This window comes from Sceloporus occidentalis, unplaced genomic scaffold (assembly GCF_023333645.1).
Source record: "Sceloporus occidentalis isolate IW3139 unplaced genomic scaffold, rSceOcc1.0.p SCAF_3, whole genome shotgun sequence".
Lineage (NCBI taxonomy): Eukaryota > Metazoa > Chordata > Lepidosauria > Squamata > Phrynosomatidae > Sceloporus > Sceloporus occidentalis.
The window spans coordinates 103748971-103773087 of record NW_028316983.1 but is presented as its reverse complement, the minus strand read 5'-3'; the positions used below and the strand labels follow the sequence as shown (position 1 = coordinate 103773087).

General features: G+C 39.0%; 1 protein-coding gene across 5 annotated transcripts in view; it reads left to right on the top strand.

Annotated features, from left to right (window-relative positions):
• Positions 1-24117, top strand: part of ABCA4 (ATP binding cassette subfamily A member 4) — a 120960-nt gene that overhangs the window by 85397 nt on the left and 11446 nt on the right. For all 5 annotated transcript variants that reach the window (XM_089515697.1, XM_089515699.1, XM_089515700.1 and 2 more), the window contains 16 exons: positions 1061-1151; positions 2990-3195; positions 3713-3761; positions 6109-6332; positions 7686-7810; positions 9132-9230; positions 12653-12842; positions 14852-14946; positions 15901-15933; positions 18622-18727; positions 18864-18938; positions 19051-19220; positions 21012-21189; positions 22148-22263; positions 22709-22856; positions 23346-23469. In XM_089515697.1, the coding sequence (XP_089371823.1) occupies positions 1061-1151; positions 2990-3195; positions 3713-3761; positions 6109-6332; positions 7686-7810; positions 9132-9230; positions 12653-12842; positions 14852-14946; positions 15901-15933; positions 18622-18727; positions 18864-18938; positions 19051-19220; positions 21012-21189; positions 22148-22263; positions 22709-22856; positions 23346-23469 (2029 nt within the window). The remainder of the gene's footprint in view (positions 1-1060; positions 1152-2989; positions 3196-3712; positions 3762-6108; positions 6333-7685; positions 7811-9131; positions 9231-12652; positions 12843-14851; positions 14947-15900; positions 15934-18621; positions 18728-18863; positions 18939-19050; positions 19221-21011; positions 21190-22147; positions 22264-22708; positions 22857-23345; positions 23470-24117) is intronic.

The window sequence follows — 24117 nt, the reverse complement described above, 5'->3', positions numbered from 1 at the left end:
AATAATGGCCACAGAAGAAATACACAAATTCATTCTAGACAATGAAGAAATTGAAATAGTTAAAAGAATTCCCATATCTAGGACCAAATATTGACCAGAATGGAGACTGCAGTCAAGAAATAAGAAGAAGACTAGGAATGGGAAGGGCATCTATGAAGAAACTGGAAAAGATACTGAAGAGCAAAGATATACAACTACATCCTAAAGGTGCAACATGCATCCTAAAGGGTCAGAAGCCACGCCAAAGCCACACTGCAGTCCTAAGGACTGCAGCGTAGCTTTGGCACAGCTTCTGGCCTCTTAAGATGCATGTGTCATTTAAACAGCATACCTCCAAAGTGACCCGAAGCAGCTTTATTTTGGCCTGTATGTTTGGGTCCAGGAATGATTTTCTTTTATAAAGTAACTTTCCTCTGAATAACTTCTGAAAGGAATACTTTTAATGGCAGGCCTGCTAATTCTACCATAACTTGCACTGATTTGGGGTTTAGTAATTTGCGTTCATAAAAATGTATATCTTGCTGTAATTGTTAATTCTTAGATGTGTTAACTGGTTGTAATCTTTAATAAGGAGAAGTATTATTTATGTTTGTTAGAGTCAAGAATGAATGCCTGTCTATGTCTCCTCACCCATAACTGAGATCCATGTATCACAGTGCCACTCTCTGTACCTTGAATACAATGGTTACAAAAACACACCAGTTATTGTGAAGGTTTCTGTTCTACCTTTTCACTGCTGTACATAAAATAACTTAACTACAAGTGAATTAATAATGCAGTCTTTTAAAAAGATGAACATTATTAATTCTTTTACATATAAAATTACTTAACTCCTCCCTCAAAACACAAGAAAAACCCAGTGCCAACTCCCAGAAACTCTGTAGAAACCAACCAGTTATCAGGACAGGCTGATAAACTAACCACATTGATGAGAAATGCTGTTCTTTGCTTCTTTGGAAAGGTCTGCTCAAACAATAGCTGCTGATAAAGTTCTAATATGATATTTAACCTTATATTATGAGGACACTGGAAACTGATAGCATTGCTTATCTGCCTTTAGACCTCCTGCAGCCTGGGATCTAAATGTTCATGTCCCTGCTCTTCGTGTGCACCTACAGACAAAGCAGAAGCCCTTGAACAAGAACTGGATGGTGAGACCAAGGCTTGCTTCACTTCTTTATTGCTCAGTATGATTGGGAGTAGTGGTTTGAGTGTTGAATTGTGACTTTGAAGAGCAGAGTTTGTTAATCCTGGTTCAGCAATATAAATCCACTGGGTGACCTTGAGTAAGTCACACACTCTCAGCCGCAGAGGATGGCAAGAAGAAACTTGGTAAGAAAATCCTGTAATAGCTTCACCTTAGGGTTGCCATAAGTCCAAAATGACTTGAAGTCATACGATAACAACAGCAACATCAACAACAACATGATTGGATTACTCACTTTCTTGGGTACTACAACTACACAGGAGCTGTGATAACTCAGTGGAGCTGCAGGGGCTTCTGAGTATCAAGTGCTAGGAACAAACATCAGGGAAGTATTGTCAGCTTGGTGCCCTTCTATCAGCCTCTGATTTACTATATACAAGATGATGGCTGAATTCTTGGTTTGATCCCACAGGGATGATTGTGTGCTTTTTCTTTTTAAATCATGCAACCTCTTGTTCCTTTTGGGGTGGGGAGTCCCAATGTTGCAATCACCTCAACATTTTCATAAAATGGCTCCCAATGAAGCGCCATTTGCTTGAAATGCACTAGAATGTATACAGATCGATTAAATAAATTTGTTTCCTGCATCTGTTAGATGATAATGGTGGTGGAGGTGGTGCTTGTCATGATGATTACTTTGTCATCTTTCTTGGTGCTGCCCTTTTGGTATTCAATTACTACTTGTACACACAGCTTTCAAATATGGTAGCAGTGGCAAAGAGTTTATAAGAACCTTTTTCAGAATGCATAAAATATAGGACCCCCAACAATAGATATCTCTTCTCAGTTCTTTGGTCAGGGCTTATCCGAAAGGCCCCGGATCTGTCTAATCTTGGAAGCTAAGCAAGGCCAGCCCTGGTTAGTACTTGGATGGGAGACTACTAACAAATACCAGGTGCTGTAGGTTATATTTCAGAGGAAGGAAGTAGCAAAACCGTCTCTGAGTATTCCTTGTCTGACAAAATTATGAAATTCATGGGATTGCCATAAATTGACAGGTAACTTATGAAAGGACCTCCCTATTGCTGAACTTGATTGATTGATAAATACTCTTTGGTGACTAATCACACAGATCCCTGTCTTACATATTCAGGTTTTCATAAAATTGAAATAAACAATGTAAATTAAATTGTGACCACTCTCGCCAAATTACTAGAAGGCACACAACAACAACAACAACAACAACAACAACAACAACAACATATTCTTCAAGAAAGTTTGTTCATGACTACACTCAATGGGATACTTAAGGTTGCCTCCATATAATAAGTGAATTATAACAAGGATCCCTGTTGGCGCAGTGGTTAAATGTCTATACTGCAGCCACTCACTATAAACCACAAGGTTCAATACCATCCAGGAGCTGAGGGTTGACTCCGCCTGGCATCCTTCCGTAGGTTGCTAAAATAAGTACCCAGCTTGTTGGGAGCAATTAGCTTACATATTGTAAACCACTTAGGCAGTGCGTAAGTGCACCAATAAGCAGTATAGAAATGTACTTGCTATTGCTATTGTGACACAGAGTTTGCTGAGATTCAGCCTTGCAGATCTGTGTACATTTACTTAGTAGTTTAAATGTCTTTGAAGACTGAACTCAGTGGATTTATTTCACTATCAGGGCTGGGCCAAAGGATTTGACCACCTCATCAACAATGCATCACGCAATGTTACAAGAGCCACATCTATTAAAACAAAAGTGGCTATCCCCATCCCATATCCTCTTGTGTGTTGGCAGTAATACTTATAGCAATCAGTAATCAGCTATTCTCTGGCTCTTCACAGGCAATATGAATGAACTCAATGAACTTATCCATCATCACGTTCCAGAAGCAAAGTTAATTGAAAGTATTGGTCAGGAGCTCATCTACCTTCTTCCCAGTAAGAATTTTAAGCAGCGAGCCTATGCCAGTCTCTTCAGAGAATTAGAGGAAACATTGGCTGACCTGGGACTCAGCAGCTTCGGGATTTCAGACACACCACTTGAGGAGGTTGCTAACATTGAGACATTTATCTCATGATTATCCTTGCTTTCATTAACTTGGGTTAATATATATGTGAATAGAAATGTTTATTGGTTAGCTCTTAGGCCATTTCAAAATAACACACAGTAACACTAAAACAAATAAAACACACTATAAAATGCTATAGAAATTATATAGCAATTGGAAAAGAGCTAAATTGTAATAACACAGAATCTAAAATGGATATAGTTAATATATATGTAATTGTGTAAATATTTATCTAATTACAACTGTTTGCCTCTTCCACTAATAGGTTAAGGTATAAGATATTTAATATATTTAAATTTAATTCTTTCCCCATTATGTTTTCCCTCTCATCCCTTTCTCCTGTACAGAATTCAGTTTTGTAATTATTGTTAGCTGGAAATAAACCAAAGGGAAAATATTATTATTTTGTATTATGCTGGGGCAAAAGAAAGGGAATGAATAATGCTTTTGTGTGTTTTACCTCACAAAACATCTTCTTAATATGTTTTTCTTGTAGGTTTTTTTGAAGGTTACAGCAGAAGCTGATACTGAGACACAGAATGCAGGTAAACACTCCACAGTCCAGTGCCTGAGTTTCAAACTAAAATGTTATGCTAACTATTTTAATAAACTACTGATTAAAAGGGAAGACTTACTAGTTCTAGTATGCCCCTCCACCTCTGCAACATCCAGTAGAACTCAAATAAGCTATATGTGAGATTTTTCTGGACTCCACACTATGTCACTAGCTGCTAGTGACATTGTGGTATCAAGATATGAGTATATTTTGGGGAGAGGTCCCTGGAATGGGGCATTCTCCAACATAGAAAGGATTAGGGAAATAATATTGGTGTGGACACAATGGGACCATGCAGTTGCGTTAGTCATAGACCCTAAAACAGTGGTGTAAAGCATGAATCCAAACAGATGCAGATAAAATTCACTGGGAAACAGGAATCCTGGAGCAGTTCAGCAGCATTTGCTAAGTTTATTTTCTGTTAGATCTGTAGAGGTTCGCTGGTGCAAGTATTGAAGTTCAAATCGGGTTTGAGCACTCTAGTAAAGTCCAGACACTTCAATGTGGAATAAAATCAGACCACAGCTTTTACAACTGAATTACCTGGCATGGGGAAGAGATCCATTAACTGGGCAACCCAACTGTCAGCCAATAAACTATCTTCCTGTCAGTTTGAATGCTAGTGGGATCCTGAGGTGATCAAACCACAGATTCTACATGGACAGAGGCCACTACTGGGTTCTCCTGTCATCTGGCTTGAAGCCACACACTCATACAAGCTGGGTGTGTCCCTTATTGCTTCAGCCCAAATTGTCTTAAGGAGACTGTGGGGATTTCACCTAATATTCCTGCTGCCAACTGTGAGGATTCCTCTCAGTCAATCCTACCCACTGTTGCCAAATATGGCATTTCTATCCTTTAACCCACCATCTGTGAAGACTTCCAAGGTGCTCACTCAAATTACCAAGAGAGAGGGCTTTACCTGATTCCCATCTCTGTGATACTCTGAGAATTGTCTAAATGCCCATAAGGTACATAAGAGGATTTATGCAACTTCTGTCCTCAATGAATACCTCTCTGTATTCAACACTGCCACTGCAGATGCCTTGTCTGAATCCAGTCTCTTAGGCAGATAACATTTCTGGAGGTCAAACATGCATGAAAACTTTTTTAAATTATTTACAGAAATTAAATGTAACCAGTAGATTATTTATTTATTAAATTTAAAACACAACACACACCTGTTTATTTGTTTGTTTATACTTATTAGACTTATATTCTGCCTTTCACCCAAAATGAGATCTAGTAATTTTAAATAATTTAAAAGATCCAATTAAAACATTAATTTACAAAAGTTAAAAAGGAATTAAACGTCAACATGATTAAAACATGATTAAAATGACTAGAACAATCTTCCTTCTCTTAAGCTCTCTAAGACCCTTACCAGTCACTCAATTCAAGTCTAACTCAAACCCTTTTCTAACTGCACTCTACTCAAACCCTAGGCTAACTAACTCCTCACTCAAACTGAAACTCCCAATTGTCATAAACAAACAGTTATTCACAAGTCTTATGGAAATCTTCTCATCCATCCAACCAATGAGCATTCACTTCAACATTTTATTCTGTCCCCCCTCCCAACACCTATTTATCTTATACTCTAATATGTGCACAATAAATCAAACATTTTCAAATATAAACCCATGATAGCACGGGACAGGATCCTCTAACATGCAAGCCCATTTCCATCAGTTTAAACCAGTTCATCCCACCAAATATTGTGACACACATACATACATTCACACACATACTCACACATATATATTTATTAATAATGATACGCCTTTTCTGTAGGAAAGATGGAGCCACTCTAGGGCTGGCAATTTTATATCCACCAGATGCATCTGACTGAGAGCCAGATAAGCCTGAAACTCTGCTCCATTGCAGCATCCAGTCAGTTTGCCCTTTGATTGGCCAGCTGCTCACATCTTCCCCACGAGCCACAAAACTACGGGGGCTGCTTAGATGGAAAAACAGTGGTGTGCAATGCCATTAACTCTTATGCTATGCATGTTGCCCCATGGCCTGGGTGCAAATGGGGATTAGTTTGAGTACCCATATTTATTTTATAGCATATGTTGGGCAACTTGTGATCCTTCATAAGTTGCTTTAAGCAATAGCCCACATAGATAATGGCAAGAGCTGGTGACAAGAGCTATACTTGTAGAACATATGAAAGGATACCCATTCTTCAAATTCAGGAAAAAATGCTATGTTTTTTACCCGATTAAATCTTAAAGAAACTCACAATTATTCCAAAATTATTGAAATATACTAAAATATATTTCAGCATGCCTCAGAGAGGAACAACTAGCATTCTGTCATTTTGATTTTAGGTGCCCAGGAGAATGGTGCTGTGGGACAAGAAGAGGAAACCCACCAAAATGGTCACACAGCCAATGGTACTTCTCGGAGACCTGTGGCTCTGGAAGGGGATGGAAGTGGCGGCAAAGGATCCCAGCAAAATAAGGGTTGCCAGCTCTTCCATCAGCAGATGAAAGCATTGCTTGTCAAACGATTCCACCACACCACTCGTAGTTTTAAAGACTTCCTTGCTCAGGTATGTATTTATTCTTTCCAGATGCAGAGCTTCTTGTCATACAGAATTCACATATGTACATCTGTCTTTATTGGTCACAAAGCAATATGATCTTATTGTAAAAGCATATCATTGCATTATAGAACAGGACATGATAAGTAAGTGAATCAGATCCCAAAGCTTTCTGTGCAGTTACAAATCCACCCAAGGCCAACCTGTTTTAGCTTACTTAACTAGTAAGATTAAACTATCTTTACAGTAGAACTGTCTGCTTGAATAGATGTTTTATTGTTGTCATTTACTGTCAAGAACACTTGTTTCATTCAAGGAAATCATTCCCTTTTATAATGAGGAGAGAAGCCTAGTTCTTAAACTTCATTATGGCCAAAAATAAGGACTCCCTATTGAGCAGAGGTGAGAACCAGCATGGTATAGTACAGTGATGACGAACCTTTTAGAGCCCAATTGCCGAAACTCAGTGGCATTCCCACACCAGATGTCACCTGGTGCTGGAGGGATGGGACTTACGGGAGGTAGGACTTCTGGGGTGGGATGTCTGCCTTCTGGGTGCAGGACTTCCAGGGGGGGAAGCCCCAAGGCACACTCTCTCAGCCTCAAGCAAGCAATAGCAACCCCCCCCTCCCCCCATGATGAAACTTGCCAAGAAAACTCCATGATAGTTTCCCTTTAGGGGAATAATAAATGATAGTTTCACCTTAGGGTTGTCATAAGTCAGAAAGGACTTGAAGGCACCACACACACAAGTCATAATCTCTCAGCCTTGGAGGATGGCAATGGAAATCCCCCTCTGACGAAGGTTGCCCCATGATAGTTTCACCTTAGGGCAACATGACTCCCACCCCGATATAGAGGAACAAATGGGGAAATAAATCCTAGTCTGAGTGAAGATAACTCCAAATTGCCACATAGGAATATGTACTTTACATGCCAAGGTCCCAGCTTCAATCCCTGGCACCTCCAGCTTGGTTTAGGTTAGACTAAAGGCTTGACGAGCTGTTGCCAGACAGAGGTGATAGCACTATGCTAGATAGACTGGTGATCTCAATTAATTTAAGGCAGTTTCCTATGTTCTTATATTCTTATATCTAAACTTTTTGAGTCATTATCAGATTCTTTTCCACAATCTCAAAAAAGATCCTTTTGAATATATATATAAAATTTGATAAATATTCAGCAGATTTGGTACTGATTTTTTTTTTAAAATGTATGGTAAGAATTGTGAACAGATCTGGGTAGCAGATCTCCAGAACTTCCTGCTGCTGGTCTGCTTATTTGTTAGCTGCGTGTTATCAGCAATACTTCTGCTACACTATATGTTCTGCAGGTGACTGATGTTTCCCATATTGCCTGCAGATTATTCTCCCTTCTAGTTTTGTGCTGCTAGCGCTGATACTTACAATCATAATTCCTCCATTTGGTGAATACCCCAGTCTGACTCTTCAACCGTGGATCTATGGGCAACAGTTCACTTTTTTCAGGTCAGATATCTCCTTTTTCAGAGCAGACTTTCCTTTCTTTTTTCCCCCCCCTTAGATAACATTATGGTAACTTGTTGCTAAATACCTTTTGTTTCCTGTTGTTTGACTCCAGTATAAATTATGGAGTTGCCATTTGTATCCCTCTGAATTAATTCTCAGATTTTATCAAATTTTAAATTAGCTGCTCTTCCATCCTAGACTTTGCACTTATTCTGGCTAACTAGTATTATGTCTGTGAAGTAACATTAGCATTGCACTATTTTCTGTTAATTGACTAGTGTTAAAACTAGCTAATTATAAAGTTATTCCTTTAAGTCTTATAATCTTTCCCTTGCGTGTATCATCAGGAAATGTGCTTTATTCCTAGAAATTTTACGTTTTAAAAGTCAGATGGGAAGAGATCAGAAAATGAGTACAGAGTCAGTACAATAGCTTGTGTTTATGCTTGTAACACAGTGGCTCCCAAACTTTGGTCCTCCAGATGTTTTGGACTTTAGCTCCCAGTATTCCTGACTGTTAGCCAAGTTGGCTGGGGTTTCTGGAAGTTGAAGTCCAAAACAGGTGGAGGATCACAGTTTGAGAATCAGTGTAGTAACACATGATGTTATCATACACCTAATAAAAAGGCCTCCAGGATGGGCAACATGTGGCTCTCCAAAGGTTGTTGGACTGCAACTCCCATCAGCTCTCACCACTAGGTATGCTGATATGGGCTAATGCAAGTTTCAGTTCAGCAACATCTGGACAGCCATGCTTTTCTCACCCTCATTGTACATTATATTTCCAGATTTGAGGTTATATTAGCCAGTTCATAGCACTAGATAAGGCTTTCCCAACCCAGTGCCCTCCAAATGTGTTGAACTATGTTTTCTATTGTCTCCAGTCAACTAGATTTCAGACGATTGTGGGATTTGTAGTCCAACACATCTAGAGGGATTCCAGGCTGGGAAAGGTTGCATTAGTTTATGTTGGAAATACATAAGTAGGAGTAAATATATCCTGTTGCTAAGCTTCAGCAACAAGAATTCTACTATAACGGGTTAGATTTCTAACATTAAAAAAACCCTTGACCATTTATTAGCAAGGAATATCTGTAAGTATTTGCTTCTTGCTGCATTTAGCAGTCAGTGGCTTGGCAATGGATGAAAATGGTAATTGTGTATTCACCTTATTCAGTTTGTGTGCCTTGTTCAATTATGAACAGCTGTTCTGTAGCATCTACTGTAGCACCTACCTGTTTGATTAGCTGATTTACTTTTGTAACTGCATTCGTTCTGTAGCAATCTCTTTTTATAGTCTAAATCTCATCAAATCTTTTTAGCAATGAACAGCCTGGCAGTGAGGAGATGGTTCCTCTTATTGACGCCTTCTTAAATAAACCAGGATTTGGAAATCGTTGCTTGAAGAAGGAGCCCCTGCAGTAAGTCATGTTCTCTCTTAAAACAATAGTGGACTGTCCTTGATACTGTATTTCCTAGCACATTAAACTAGTGGTGATTCCTCCCCACCCAACATCATATAGCAAGCCAGTGGAAAAGCTGTGGAGTGGCTTCCAGATTTATTAATGGAATAGAGCCATTTTAATCAATGGCTCTTAAGTTACACTTAGAATAGATCTATTGACACCAATAGTATTTAAGTTAGCTATAACTGACAAATAGGGCTAAATACTCTAGAGGTACTTGATCCCTTCGAATCTTGGAGGCTAAGCAGGGTGAGCTCTAGTTAGTACTTGGATGGGAAACCACTAGGGAATACCAGATACTGTTCGCTATTTTTCAAATGCAGGCAATAGCAAACAAAACTTTGAGTGTTCCCTGCCTGAGAAAATCCTATGAAATTCTTAAGTTCACCATAAGTTAACAGCTGACTTGAAGATGTACACACAACTAACTAGCTAACTGGTTTCATTGATTTCAACCTGTCTATTCTATGTATGACTAAACCTTAATGTGGATTGTTTTCATTTTCCACATTTTACAATACATGATAATCCAGCCACCCTCATGTAAGGATGGTAGTAATTAAGAAATAGTACACTCACATTAAGAACAAACCACATCAGAGAATAGTACTGTAATAGACTTCAATAGTTTTGAGTGTGGTTAATTTTTTATAAGTCTTCACTTTTGAAAAATACATTTTGGTTTTAGCACAACAGAACCAAACAAACATTTATTCATTGTTTTACTGCTTAGGAGGTGATAAATTTCTGAGCAGCCTTTTCCTGAATAATGGATGGTTATCATGCTAGCTGCCCAATTTAGTGTTTATGTTAATTGTTTAATTGGAAATTGTAAAATTAATAGCATAATTTTAATTGTCTGCATCCAATTTGGCTGCAGTCCCACACCATAACATGTACAATGTGCACATGAACATGCAGCATTTATATTATGCTCCATGCATCAGAGGAAGTGAATGTAATCCATAAAACCTTATGCTGAAATGTATCTATTAGTCTTAACAATGCCAGAAGACTTTTTTTAATATATATTTTTTCATTTATTATTATTTTATACAGTATGTATAGGAATATGTATAGAGAAAAAAGCAGCACATACACAGCCAAATAGGATTTTGTAATCTGTGTTATAACCTGTAGGAATGTATATGTAGACCATTTATTTTCAAATAGTCATTTTATCTATTTTGAGGACAATACTTATCCTCTGTCCATAAATGCAGTCTACCTATCATTAAGCAATTAAAAGCTTTGCATGTTGAGTGGTGAATTAGACATGTACTTAACCCAAACCAATTAATACTGACCAAATGGGAATTATAGTCAAACTCGGTGGTATATTTAGCACATTTGTGGCAGAGGTGCCTGCCAAGGTTGACAGATGTCTGTCTGTCATAACATGCAATTTTTCCTCACCTGTGTATTTATCGTTTTTTACTTTGTGGTTGCTTATTAGAAGATAAACTTGGGCTACTTTATATTTCTGAGTATTGATGTACTCTCTGGCACTGTTTTCTGCAAGTGAAGGAAGAAAAGCAGGTTAATTATCTTTGTTGTTGTGTGCCTTCAAGTTGTTTCCAACTTACGAGGACCCTAAGGTGAACCTATCGTGGGGTTTTCTTGGCACAATTTATTCAGCGGTGTTTTGACTGTTCCTTTCTATGAGGCTGAGAGAGTGTGACTTACCCGAGGTCACCTAGTGAGTTTCCGTGGCTGAGCAAGGATTTGAACCCTGGTCTCCATAGTTGTAGTCCAACACTCAAACCACTGCACTATGCTGGCCCTCGGTTAATCATAGGGGAATATATATTCACCTTAATGTCTGATTTTATTCTTAGACGTGCTTAGTTATATTCAGAAGGTAAAACAGACCCTCCCATCTGCCCTCCTTTCCTTCTTTAAAACAAGGGATAGTTTACAACTGAGGGGGGAGGAATCTAGGAAATTAAATTCATGATTATGTTGCCTATGATAAATTTACAATGCAACCCTGTGCCTGCCTACTAGGTCCCATTGAATTCACTGCAACTTACTCCCAGGTAAATATTATAAGGCTGAATCTTAAATCTTTATTTTCTACTTTTCTCTCCCTCAGTTCCTTCACTCCTTTGATTTTCTTTCATGCTGTGGGAACTGTGTTTCTCTCTATTGTTTCTGGTCCACAGAATTCCGATCTGCAGGGATTAAAAGTGGTGGCAGCCCTTTCCACTGTTTGATTTTCTGCAGGAACAACAGTGCTGTAACAGATACAAAAAATCCTGTTGTTTTTATTTGTCCAAAATATGACAGGAATCACTAGGAAGTGAGTAGCTCTCCAAAGTGAATAGCCATTTGAAGGCTGGGTAGAAAGCAACAGTGGTACGATACAGTTAATATAGCAATGATGAATACAGGTTGAGTCTCCTTTATCCAAAATGCCTCAGACCACCATTTTGGAATATTTGCATATACATAATGAGATATCTTGGAGATGGGACCCAAGCCTAAAAATGAAATTCATTTATGTTTTGTTACACCTTATACGCACAGTCTGAAGATAATTCTATACATAATATTTTTAATAATTTTGTGCATGAAACAAAGTTTGTGGACACTGAACCATCAGAAAGCAAAGATGTCACTATCTCAGCCACCCATGTGGACAATTTTGTATTTTGGAGTATTTTGGATTCCAGACTTCCAGATAAGAGATACTCAACCTGTATGTGAAATAGAAAGAGAGGAAGGGCCAAGTCTTAGGATATGGGGAGCCTGGGATCTTAAAACCAACCAGCTGTGCCTGCTGACTAGTCTAGATAAATAATCATAATCACAGCAAATAGCCCTTTTGTGATGAGCCTGTAGATTTCCCAGAGGAGAATATGTGAACACTTCACCAGTTGTTTTTCCCATTATACTTCAGTAGAGGTTGGGGGGATGAACAAGAGTGAAATGAGTAATTTAGGTAGGCTCAACATTATATAGTCTTTAAGTATGAATACCTGATAGGTCTACGGTAACTGATTTTGTTTGTGTTTGGAATCATTCTTTTTAATTGTTATGAAGATAGCCAGTGTGATACAGTAGGACTACAACTCTGAAAACCAGGGTTCAAATCCTCGCTCAGCCATGGAAACTCATTGGGTGACCTTGAACAAATCACTCTCTCTCAGCCTCAGAGAAAAGCAAAGGCAAACCCCTCTGAACAAATTTTGCCAAGAAACCCCCATGATAGATTCACCTTAGCATCACCATAAGTTAGAAACCTTGAAGGCACACAATAGCAAACTGTCATAAAGATGAGATATACAAACAGAGTGGTTTGTAGTAATTTCATATAGCATGCTTGATCCTGACACTGATTTTAAAATTCCATGTGTTCTTTGTCTCCTGTACAGAAACTATCCTTGTATGAACACTTCAATGGCCTGGAAGACACCAGCTGTTCCTTATAATGTCTCTGCCCTCTTACGAACCAAAACCTGGAGTACTGAAAACCCCTCACCCTCTTGCAAATGCAGCACTAGGAGGAAACTCACGATGCTGCCCGAGTGCCCCTTAGGAGCTGGAGGATTTCCTCCCCCGCAGGTACTGGTTGACTTCAATTCACCAGTCTGAAGTACTGCGGCTAGTCTCACTTGGGTGGTAAAATGGGATGAAGATTTAAATTATACATCTGAAAAAATCCCCATGTAATTTTAAAAACCCAAATTTTGCAATTAAATGTAATACCTTGTACTTATTTCATTTAAAAGCAATACTCGTCCACTCACCGCAGCTCAATGGTACTCAAGGGACTCAGTTAACAATAAAATCAAGCAAAACATACACCTCTAAAACAAGAAATATTTAAAACCCCAGATGACAGGATCAAGATTCAAAATGACCTGAACAGACTAGAAAACTGGGCCATAGCTAACAAAATGAAATTCAACACAGAGAAGTGTAAGGTACTGCACTTAGGATGGAAAAAGGAAAAGCACAGATATAGGATGGAGGACACCTGGCTGAATGACACTATATGTGAAAGGGATCTAGGAGTCCAAGTAGACCATAAGTTGAACATGAGTCAACAATGCAATGCGGCAGCTAACAAGGCCAATGCGATTTTAGGCTGCATCAATAGAAGTATAGTGTCTAGATCAAGGGAAGTCATAGTGCCACTATATTCTGCTCTGGTCAGTCCCCACCTGGAATATTGTGTGCAGTTCTGGGCACCACAATTAAAAAAGGACATTGAGAAACTGGAGCATGTCCAAAGGAGAGTAACTAAAATGGTGAAAACCATGCCCTACGAGGAACGACTTAGGGAGCTGGGGATGTTTAGCCTGGAGAAGAGAAGGTTAAGAGGTGATATGATAGCCCTGTTTAAATATTTGAAGGGATGTCATATTTAGGAAGGAGCAAGCTTGTTTTCTGCTGCTCCATAGACTAGGACCCAGAACAATGAACTGCAGGAAAAGAGATTCCACCTCAACATGGAGGAACTTCTTGACAGTAAGGGCTGTTCGACATTGGAACAAACTCCCCCGGAGTGTAGTGGAGTCTCCTTCCTTGGAGGTCTTCAAGCAGAGGCTGGATGGCCATCTGTCGGGGATGCTTTGATTGTGATTTCCTGCATGGCAGGGGGTTGGACTGGATGGCCCTTGTGGTCTCTTCCAACTCTACAATTCTTTGATTCTAAGGAAAAGGAATTATATCATGATCATGTTGGGCATGGATTCATTATCTCCTTTTCTGGGAAACAGGAATGTGTTGAAAATTATTTCTAAATGGATAGCTTGTTTGTTGCATTATTTGTAACCTTTTATTATTTCAATTGAGGCCTGAATAAAGGCACTAGATCCCATCTACCTTGGAAGCTAGGCAGGGTCAGACCTGGTTATTACTTGGATGGGAGGCCACCAACTATATTTCTGGCTATATTTCAGAGGAAGAAACTGGCAAAATCACCTCTGAGGATTCCTTGCTTTGACTTTAAAAAACCCTATGGAATTCATGGGGTCACCATAAGTCAGTCACAGGTGACTTGAAGGCACATATGCACATTCTTTCAAATGAACCAAGTCCAGAACTGTGTCCTATTTCTCCTAATGGAGGACAATGTTGCCACACAGTGGTTAAGTTTACAACTACATTAAGATTCGTCATAAGCCATTATTTCTTTATTTATTCATTTGCTAGCCACTGAGTTGTCTCTTGTCTGATTTTCTCTTAAATTACAAAGGTTTCTTATCCATTTCTCAGCCAGGAGAGAATGTCTTGAGCTTTGAGTGTCACTTGCATTCATAGGAGGTGAAGCTTACCAAAAGCTTACAAATCTTTTGGCAGCCTTCAGTGAAACTAGCTTGGTTTAGGATTTTACATCACTGTTATTTTTTGTGATTTGAGACCAAGACACAGAAAAAAGAGCAGCAGTTTCTCTTGAAACTCCCCAAGTGGAGGCAGGGCAAGCTCTCTGATTTCAGGAGCACAGCAATTTCTCAATGTAATCAAAACTGGAAAACTTTGCTGCAGGGCCTCTTCCTTCCCCTGCTACTCTGAACTGCCAAATTCTAATTGTCAAGAATGTAATGACTGTTTATTTTTCCTTTCAGAGAGTTCAGCGTAGCACAGAAATTCTTCAGGATCTCACTCATCGAAATATTTCTGATTTCCTGGTGAAAACATATCCCACCCTCATAAGAAGCAGGTTGGTACAGTGTCTCCCTATGTATAGACTGTCAAACCTACAAAATCTACAAAGCTGTTTAATCATTTAACTAGACTGAGAATTCCTAATAGAGGGTCTAAGAATTCTGAATAGCATGTCCACTATTCAGCTCTCCATTTATTAGTAAACTTAGCAAAACAATTGTGCTATATAAACACTACCAATAACCCAATTAATTGTACAATGAGGTGGGTACAAAGGATTGGATTAGGAAAGGTTACTATGGCCTGTTACAGACAGCCAAAATAAAGCTGCTTCGAGTCACAGTGGAGGTATGGTGTTTCAATGATGCATGCGTCCTAAGAGTCCAGAAGTCGCACCAAAGCCATGCTCCAGCCCTAAGGACTGGAGCGTGGCTTTGGTGTGGCTTCTGGACTCTTAGGATGCATGCATCATTGAAACACCATACCTCCACTGTGACTCGAAGCAGCTTTATTTTGGCTGTCTGTAACAGGCCTAAATGTTGTTCACAAATAAGTGTAATGAAGCCACAGTAGCTTTGCTAATTTTTTTAAATTAAACAGTAACTTTTTCTGTTGTGGTCCTGAGTACTGTCCCCACCAGCTCCTGCTGCAAATAGACACCACACTCTCTTTACCCAGCCTGGCTAATGCTAATGGATTCTGGGAGTTACAGTCCATCAACATCTGGAAGGCCACACATTCTCCATCTCTGCTATGAAGCATGCAGGCTCATAACATCTGTGCAGACCAAAAAGAAATCTAAAATACAGATGACAGTGCAATCCTAAACTCTTCTCCATGAACCTACATTGGTTTTGTGTTGAAATCAATCTCGGCAAAACATGGCAATTAAATCTGGAGGTGGTTGATTCTATTACACTGAATGTTGTGTCTGACAGATCCCTAAATTAATGTGGAAAATTAAAGAATATTGTATGATATTACTAATATATTAATTTTTCTGTTGCAGTTTAAAGAGCAAATATTGGGTAAATGAGCAAAGGTAGGAAACTTACATCTTGTATATTCTCTGTTGAATTTTGAAGATGAGATTTGCTTTTAAATGAATAGCAGAAAGCATAATACAACTAATTAAGCACTATCTGCATGTGATGGACTATGTATAGCTGGTTTGAAGGCAACATTTGTTTAGTTTAAATACACTGTTGAGAACACGTGAGGAAATGAATATAATTTGAGTAGAGTAGTAGCTTGGAAAACTTACAGTTTTGTCCTTCAGTTACCAGTGTCTGCCAAGCATCATAGCAAGTCATCACAGCAGGTTCTGGCAGTTGAGGTACAAAAAAAAGTAATGTTTTCAAGCTCTTATGGTAGATGTCTACCTTCTTTCATTTAGTAATACTTTTATTCTTAAGGGATATTTTACCATGTTGATCATCTATTTAAAAAGAGATGCAGGCCTGACTAGGTGGGCTTCATGCCAGGCAGGTGACTGGCAGACCCGGTCCACAGAGTATCACACATTCTACACCACGTTAAACAATCAAAAACACCATTGGCTCTCCTGTCACTCAGTGCCTTAAAAGCCTTCGACCGAATGGAATGGCCATATCTTTTTAGTATATTGAACAAAATGAATTTTGGCCACAGATGTATTGAACCATTGTGCCATATCTGTTACAGCTCAGAGGCAACAGTTTTAGTTAATGGGTATGAGTCTACACCTTTTACCCTCACTAGGGGAACTAGACAAGGGTGTCCACTGTCACCCCTCCTATTTGCCCTAATTATTGAAACCCTAGCAAATCTTATCAGATCCCAAACCAACATAACTGGTTTCAATATTAATGGCCAACATCACAGTTCTGCCCTTTACACAGATGACGTGTTAATTTTTCTGACCAACTTAGAAACATAATTTCCCCCATTGAAAGAGTCATTTGAAGTGTTTGGCAAATTTTCAGATTTCTGAATTAATTTTGACAAATCTACCATGATGATCTTGATGATCACACCAACATCAACACTGGTAATGCCTCCTGAATTTATGCATTAGTCCATCAGATTTTACTTATCTGGGAATAATCATAACTAAAGACACTCAGCAACTTATACCCAGGAATTACAACCTATTTACCAAGTGGATGTCACAAAAATTGAAAGTATGGAAATCACTAAAACTTTCCATTCTAGGCCGAATTGCTCTAGTCAAAATGTTCTTGCTTCCTGCTGGTTATTCCTATTTTAAAACATCCCGTTGAACCCCTCTGCTTCCAGACTTACAAAATGGCAGTCAGCAATTAACTTGCCTTCCATGCCTTCCAGTTAAGCCAAATTGTACAGTTGATCAAGGATGATGAATCCATGAAATGGGTTAGCTTGGAACTTGGCAAAATAAGTTCAATGGAAGTTTTTTCCCCCTCCACAATCAGACCACAAAACACAAGCTCAAAGCAGGTGTCAATCCCTTTCTTCATAATTCTCTCACAATTTGAAATAAATGGAGGCATGCCCTTGCTCCTGATCCTTCTCCTTTGAAACCTTTTTTCTTACACCCAAACTTTCCAAGAGCTGGTCAGTTCCTCCCTGATAGAACATGGAAGCAGGGGTACATTTATTATATTGTTGATTTATTTGCAAACAGAAAACCTAAATCTCTTGATATGCTAAAGATGTCCTTCCAATCTGGTTCCAAATGCACCAACTCACCTCTTTCATATCGAGCCTAGGTTTAACAGGGCAATTTTTACAGCCACTCACACAATATGAGACCTTTTGTTAAAAAAAAACCCTACAGCCCAGACTATGGGAATTGCGGCATGTATATACAGTCACTTGCTGGAATTCATATACGGAAAGGGCCAGTCTGTCCATTCATTCTGGCAATCGGAATTGAAGTTATCAATACCGGAATTCACATGGACACGTATTTGGTCCTCGACCCCATTTAAATCCAGATCAGCATCCACAAAGAAAAACTTTCTAAAAACTTTATATAGGTTGTAATGGTACGGAGCCTCCCAACAGGCTTCTGGAAAGGGTGCAAGGAACCAGGCTCCTATATTCACATGTGGGTTGAATGCCCCAAGGTACAGGAGTTCTGGCGCCTTGTTCTACACCAGATCTCCTGTATCACACACCAGACTTTATATTTTTGTCCTGCATTGATTCTACTTTCAGTATTTGTCAACAGAAATGCCACATTTAAACATAGCAAGCTGATCATTTTTTTTATCATGGCTGCAAGATTGGAGGTGGCCAAATGTTGGAAGCATGGGAATTTGTCTATTGAAGATTGGTAGGAAAGGGTATGGAATGTGTGATTGATTAATGGAAAAACTTTCCAACACAATGAGACTTTGTAATGGTCATTCAAAGCATGACATGTTTTATGAGGACTGGATGCTTTTCATTGACTATGTAAATGATCCTTCACACCACCTCCAGCATCCAGATTCTCACAACAACTTTTGGAAGGACACTTTACAACTTAACGCATTGGATGGGTCACACTGGTGAAACCCTGCAGACCAATGATCATTGAACAACATCACACCTTGTGGTTATTGTTTTATTTGTTCTTGTATCTTCCATTTTCCTTTTATCACTTCCTTAATTGCACTGTAATATTTTACTGTTTTATAAAGATTTGAAAATCAATAAAAATAATTGTTAAAAAAAAGAGAGATGCAGGCGGGCTCCTGTGATGATCTTTTGCTCTTGTGTTTAGATATGGAGGAATTTCTGTTGGAGGAAAGCTCCCAGTCCTTCATGTCACTGGAGAACAAATTGTTAATGTCCTGAGAGATCTTGGTCAAATGATGAACATAACAGGGGTAAGTAAGGATTGTTGCTTGTCCTATTTCCCACTCAATCCCCTAGTGGTCTGAACAAATTTAAGCATCTTTGTTCATGTCTGTAGCACTGAAATATGTATAAATATTTAATATTTGTTTACTTTCTGTTATGTAGGGTGAAGCAACAATGGCTGTCTCTAAGGAAATGTCAAACTTTCTTAAATACATGGAAACTGAAGACAACATAAAGGTACAATTGCCCCTTCATTGTTGCAGGGGATTCATTCCGGAACCCCCCGTGAAATGGAAAATCGCTTATATTCAAACCCCTTTGACTTGAATGTCCTCTCTTCTTCTTGCAGGTGTGGTTTAACAACAAAGGCTGGCATGCTATGGTCAGTTTTCTCAACATAGCCAGCAATGCAATCCTGAGAGCCAATCTGAAGCAAGGCAAAGATCCTGAAGAATATGGCATAACAGCTATCAACCACCCACTGAACCTTACCAAGGAGCAGCTCTCTGAGGTCACAGTGTAAGTAACACATATTACCTGTTCTATTTGCCTCCGTCATTTTTGGGCTGGTCTGGGCAGAGTGGAGTGGAAAGAGGGAACACACCCATAAGCAAGCTAAAAAACTTCTAACTTCAGAGGTTGCTGGAATTCAACTCTCAACAGTCTCACCCACCACAATCTGGTGGCCACACATTGGACATCCCTACCTTAGCCTAGGATTAGTGCAAAAAGCAAGTTAATCCCCAGTTACTCTGAGCAGATAACGTGTCCTTCTATTTAGCTATAGTTGTGAACAGAATACAAAGATGCCTTGCAAAAATAGAAGGAAAACCCCCAATAGCCACTCAGTTTTTGGAAAGCAACTGCTGCCTTTTCCAAGAGAGGGTGGGGGGGATTGGACTGAGAGTGCAGAGGATGAGAATTTAACATTTACCTCTCTATTGAACACACACACACACACACACACACGAGCTGCTATTTGCTTGTCTTCAGAGCAGATAACAATGGGAGGGGATCATTCACAGCATAAAAGGATGTGAAAAAAAGAGTTACCATAAATCCCTTCTCTGTTCCTTGCCACTCCTTTTACTAACGAAAGTGTCCAGTGCTAAGAACTTAATGTAACATGTAGTTTGAACCTCACATTAAAGTCATCATTAAGCGGTCTCTAATCGTAAAAAAGGCAAACAGCAGTGAAAGGAATATATGGATGAATACAGAATGATTAATTGCACTTAGCTTCTATCAAAATCAATGGAACTAATCTGCTATGAGTGAGATCTTACACTTTTCGTTACACTTACACATTCCAATTTACAGTGGTTACTTTGAGCTCTAATATGCAAATATTAATAATATTATCGAGCCTACATGGTGTAATGGTTTGAGTGTTAGACCTAGGACTCTTGGAGCCCAGGGTTCAAATCCCTGTTCAACCATGGAAACCCACTTGGGCAATTCACTCTCTCACACTCAAAGTAAGACAATAGCAAACTCCCTCTGAACAAATCTTGCAATGGAAACCCTATGATGGATTCATCTTAGGGTCACCATAAGTCAGAAATGACTTGAAGGCACATGACCAGCATCACAACAGCAGCAAACAAACAAACAGTATCAAGAAAAAATAATATTTCATAAGATATTGCAGTTGCTGACGTTGTGCCATCTTCTGTTGGGAATGCTGGAATTCATTATTTCCTATTCTGGAAATGCACTTCAGTCCATGATTGATCTGAAATTATAGCTAGCTCCTCAAACTAAAACACATCAAACATGGCAAATCAAGCCTTCCCAAAGATTAGCTTCTATTTCTGCTGAAATTGTTCCTCTAGATCTGTGGTTCCCATCCTTTTTTATGCCCCGCACTTATAGGAAATGTTTGATTAATGTTCCCACACCCTTTAAAACTAATATCACATTTGAAGATTAAAAATTCTAATTTCTAAACCACAAATTGAACATATAATTCTGCGAGTGAACAAACTGAACTTTAAAAAAATAAGCTTTTAACTTAGTGTATAAAGTGCCAATCTAAATTGAGCAATTAAATTCTAACTTATTCAGAAAATATTGTAAATACTGTAAATTGTAAAATTATCTTCTTTTATATACTAAAGACTATTTATGCAGTACAACCACATGCTACCACTTCTCAGGGCACACAGGGAGAGGACAAAAACCACCCTTTGTCACACCCCCTGAATTTTCATCTCGTACCCCTTGGGCATCCAGGCATCCCAGGTTGGGACCCCTGCTCTACATAAAATGCTCATTGGCTGTCCCTAAACTTTTTTTCCTCCATTTCAGATTGACCACTTCAGTAGATGCTGTTGTTTCCATCTGTGTGATTTTTGCCATGTCGTTCATCCCAGCAAGCTTTGTTTTGTTTCTAATTCAAGAACGTGTGACAAAAGCCAAGCATCTTCAGTTTGTCAGTGGTGTGAGCCCTTTTGTTTATTGGTTCACCAGTTTCCTTTGGGACATAGTGAGTAATTTTTGCAAGTGAGCTAATAAAATATAGGGGAGGGTCATTGGTCAGTGGTAGTTCACCTGCTGTGGATGCAGAAGGTCCCTGCCTCAGCCCCTGTCATCTTCAGGTAGGAGTGGTGAGTCTTGGGAAACCTCTGCCAGACAGTGTACACAATATTAAGCTATGTGGACCCAATGTGTGGCTCAGTATAAGGTAGCTTCCTATATTTCTTGTAGAGACCAGAGCTTGGAAAAGTTCCTGTTTGGACTGCAACTCCCAGAATCCCCTTAACCAATTAGCCAATTGGCTGGGACTTTCTGGGAGTTGTAGTCTAAAAAAGTAATTTCCTCAAGCTCTGGTAGGGACATAGGTTCGATACATTGGACAGGGATCATACAAGTCCTGTCAAGTACTGTTGTAAAGCCTTGCCATAATAGCTTGCTCTAGCTGTTTCCTCAAAATTTTGCAAGCATTAAAACAAATCCCAATGTGTATGTCACATGTTCTGTATTGAAATGGTATAATCATCCTTTCAAAACATTGTTTGTATGTCCTTTACATAGATATACTGAACATATGAAGCTGGCTTACCCTGAATCAGACCTTTCAAGTGAATCCATCAGATAAGATCTATTGAAATAAATGAGACAATTAGTCATGGCTATCTTAAATTGTATTTTAGTGAGCATTTTCTAAGTATGACTATGAGTGTATTTAAACCACACTGTTGCAGCAGTTTGTGGAATTTAAATTGTCATGTTTCCATTTTATGGAATCTTGGGATTTCTAGTTTAGTGAAGTACTTGGACTTCTCTGATAGCAATGCCAGCAGATTCCCTTGAATACTGCACTGTAAAATTACTATATTGCTGGGAAATACTGGAAAAACAGGTACAGATTTTAGTTCAAAGTGACTTCAGGATTTTAAAAATGGGCTTTCCTTCTCTCTTCCTCTTCTCTCCCACCATCTTAGTTGAATTATACTGTGAGTGCTGGCCTGGTAGTGGCAATATTCATTGGTTTCAAAAAGAAAGCCTATATCTCACCCACCAACCTTCCTGCATTTGTTACATTGCTACTTTTATATGGGTAAGTCATGTATGTATTACACTAATTCTTAGCAAGGTCATTATGAAGACAGTGTGAACAACATGTTCAGGATGTTGATATGCTTTGCATTCAGTAGGCACCTTCATTTAAAAAGATAAAGTCAAGGATATTAAATTTTCATGTGCTAGTTAACTCCCAATAAGAAAGTAATTTCCAGGGTATTCTTTGTAGGAATTGAAGTGTTCAGGAAAAATTGATCCAACATGAACAGATTTTTTTTTACAACAGTTTAAATTCTATTTGCAAGTAATCAACCAATAGGCACTAAGAGAAAAAGTGATTCTTCTACACTGTATCTATATTATACAAATACAATATAGCCAAAATAATTTTCACCTAGTTAATTACTGTCGATACAATAATTCTTATATTTACTGACCTACTGTGTCTGAAAAAAGAATTAAAATAGGACTTTTATGTGCAGATGGGCCATAATTCCTCTGATGTACCCAGCATCCTGCTTCTTTAGCATCCCCAGCACTGCCTATGTTGCCTTGTCTTGCATCAACCTCTTCATTGGTATCAACAGCAGTGCCATTACTTTTATCCTGGAGCTTTTTGAAAACAACCTGGTGAGTGACCTCTCTCTATAGACTTTATTGTAACAAGGAGAGTATGGTGCTTTTATCCACAATGCAGGGAAGAGTACCTGCGGATATGTTCCTCAGTGAGATTTATGACAGAGTTTGGCAGGTATGGTTTCTGAAAAGAAAAGTGTCAGAACTCATTTGAGATGCATGAATTTCTCATTTGTGGCCTTGGGGCCCCAGCACAAAAGATGTTGAAATCCTAGAGATTATACGTAAATGGGTGCTGCAAAAGGAAGAAGTCCTTTGAGAGGTCCCCTGATTTTCCCTTTCTTCAATGGCACTGCAGATAAAGGCTTCTCTGCCAGCTCAACTTCTTGTTTTGCATAGCTATCACCCCCTCAGATTTCACTTAATAACCATAATAAAGGGTTCTGGGAAGGAAGAGTGCCCCAACTTCAAACATTCTCTTCATTTTTCAAGGATACTGGCATACGGAGGTAATGGTAACCTAAGTATTTTTGTCTCTTGCAGCCTCTGCTGAAATTCAATAAAACCTTGAAAAGTATCCTGTTAGTCTTTCCTCATTTCTGTCTGGGCCGTGGACTCATTGATCTAGCCATGAACCAAGCAGTGACTGACGTATATGCTCGTTTTGGTAAGTACAAAAGAAAGTGGGGTTGTTCTTGCAGCTAAGTGTAATTTTGTGCCTTGGGTTTGCCCTGCCAATATTTTCCTGACACCCTGGAGGATGAGTCTGCCTTCCCTCCTTTCAGGTTACAGATGCAGGTATACTCAGGCCAATAGGCAAAGTGAATATAGCTTTAGATTTATATTTCACTTAGATGTTCTTATATGGTAAACTAAAGTACATTTCCCTGACATAGTCAGTGGTAAGGCTATTTAATAACTTTTATGTTTATAAATTGCACGAATATCCCTGCTTTTCTTCAAGTGAGCTCAAGATGGTTACATTGGTCTTCTCCTCCCCAGGTAACACAATATCCCTGTGGGATAGATCAGGCTGATAGAGAAAGTGACTGGCACAAAGCCACACCTGAGTTTCATGCTGCAGGTGACCCCTGAACCTAGATCTTCCAAGTGCCAATCTAACACTTTAATCACTATGCAATGCTGACTCTTGAGTCCCCATCCCTCCTGAATTGTTGCATATTATAATGTCAGTACGCCTTGAATGTGCCGTAGTACAAAATGCCACATAGATTTAAAGCACCAACAATATAGATTGCTGAGAGAAGTCCAGACTTTTCTTGAACATGTTAATTTTGATATGGTGAAACTTGAT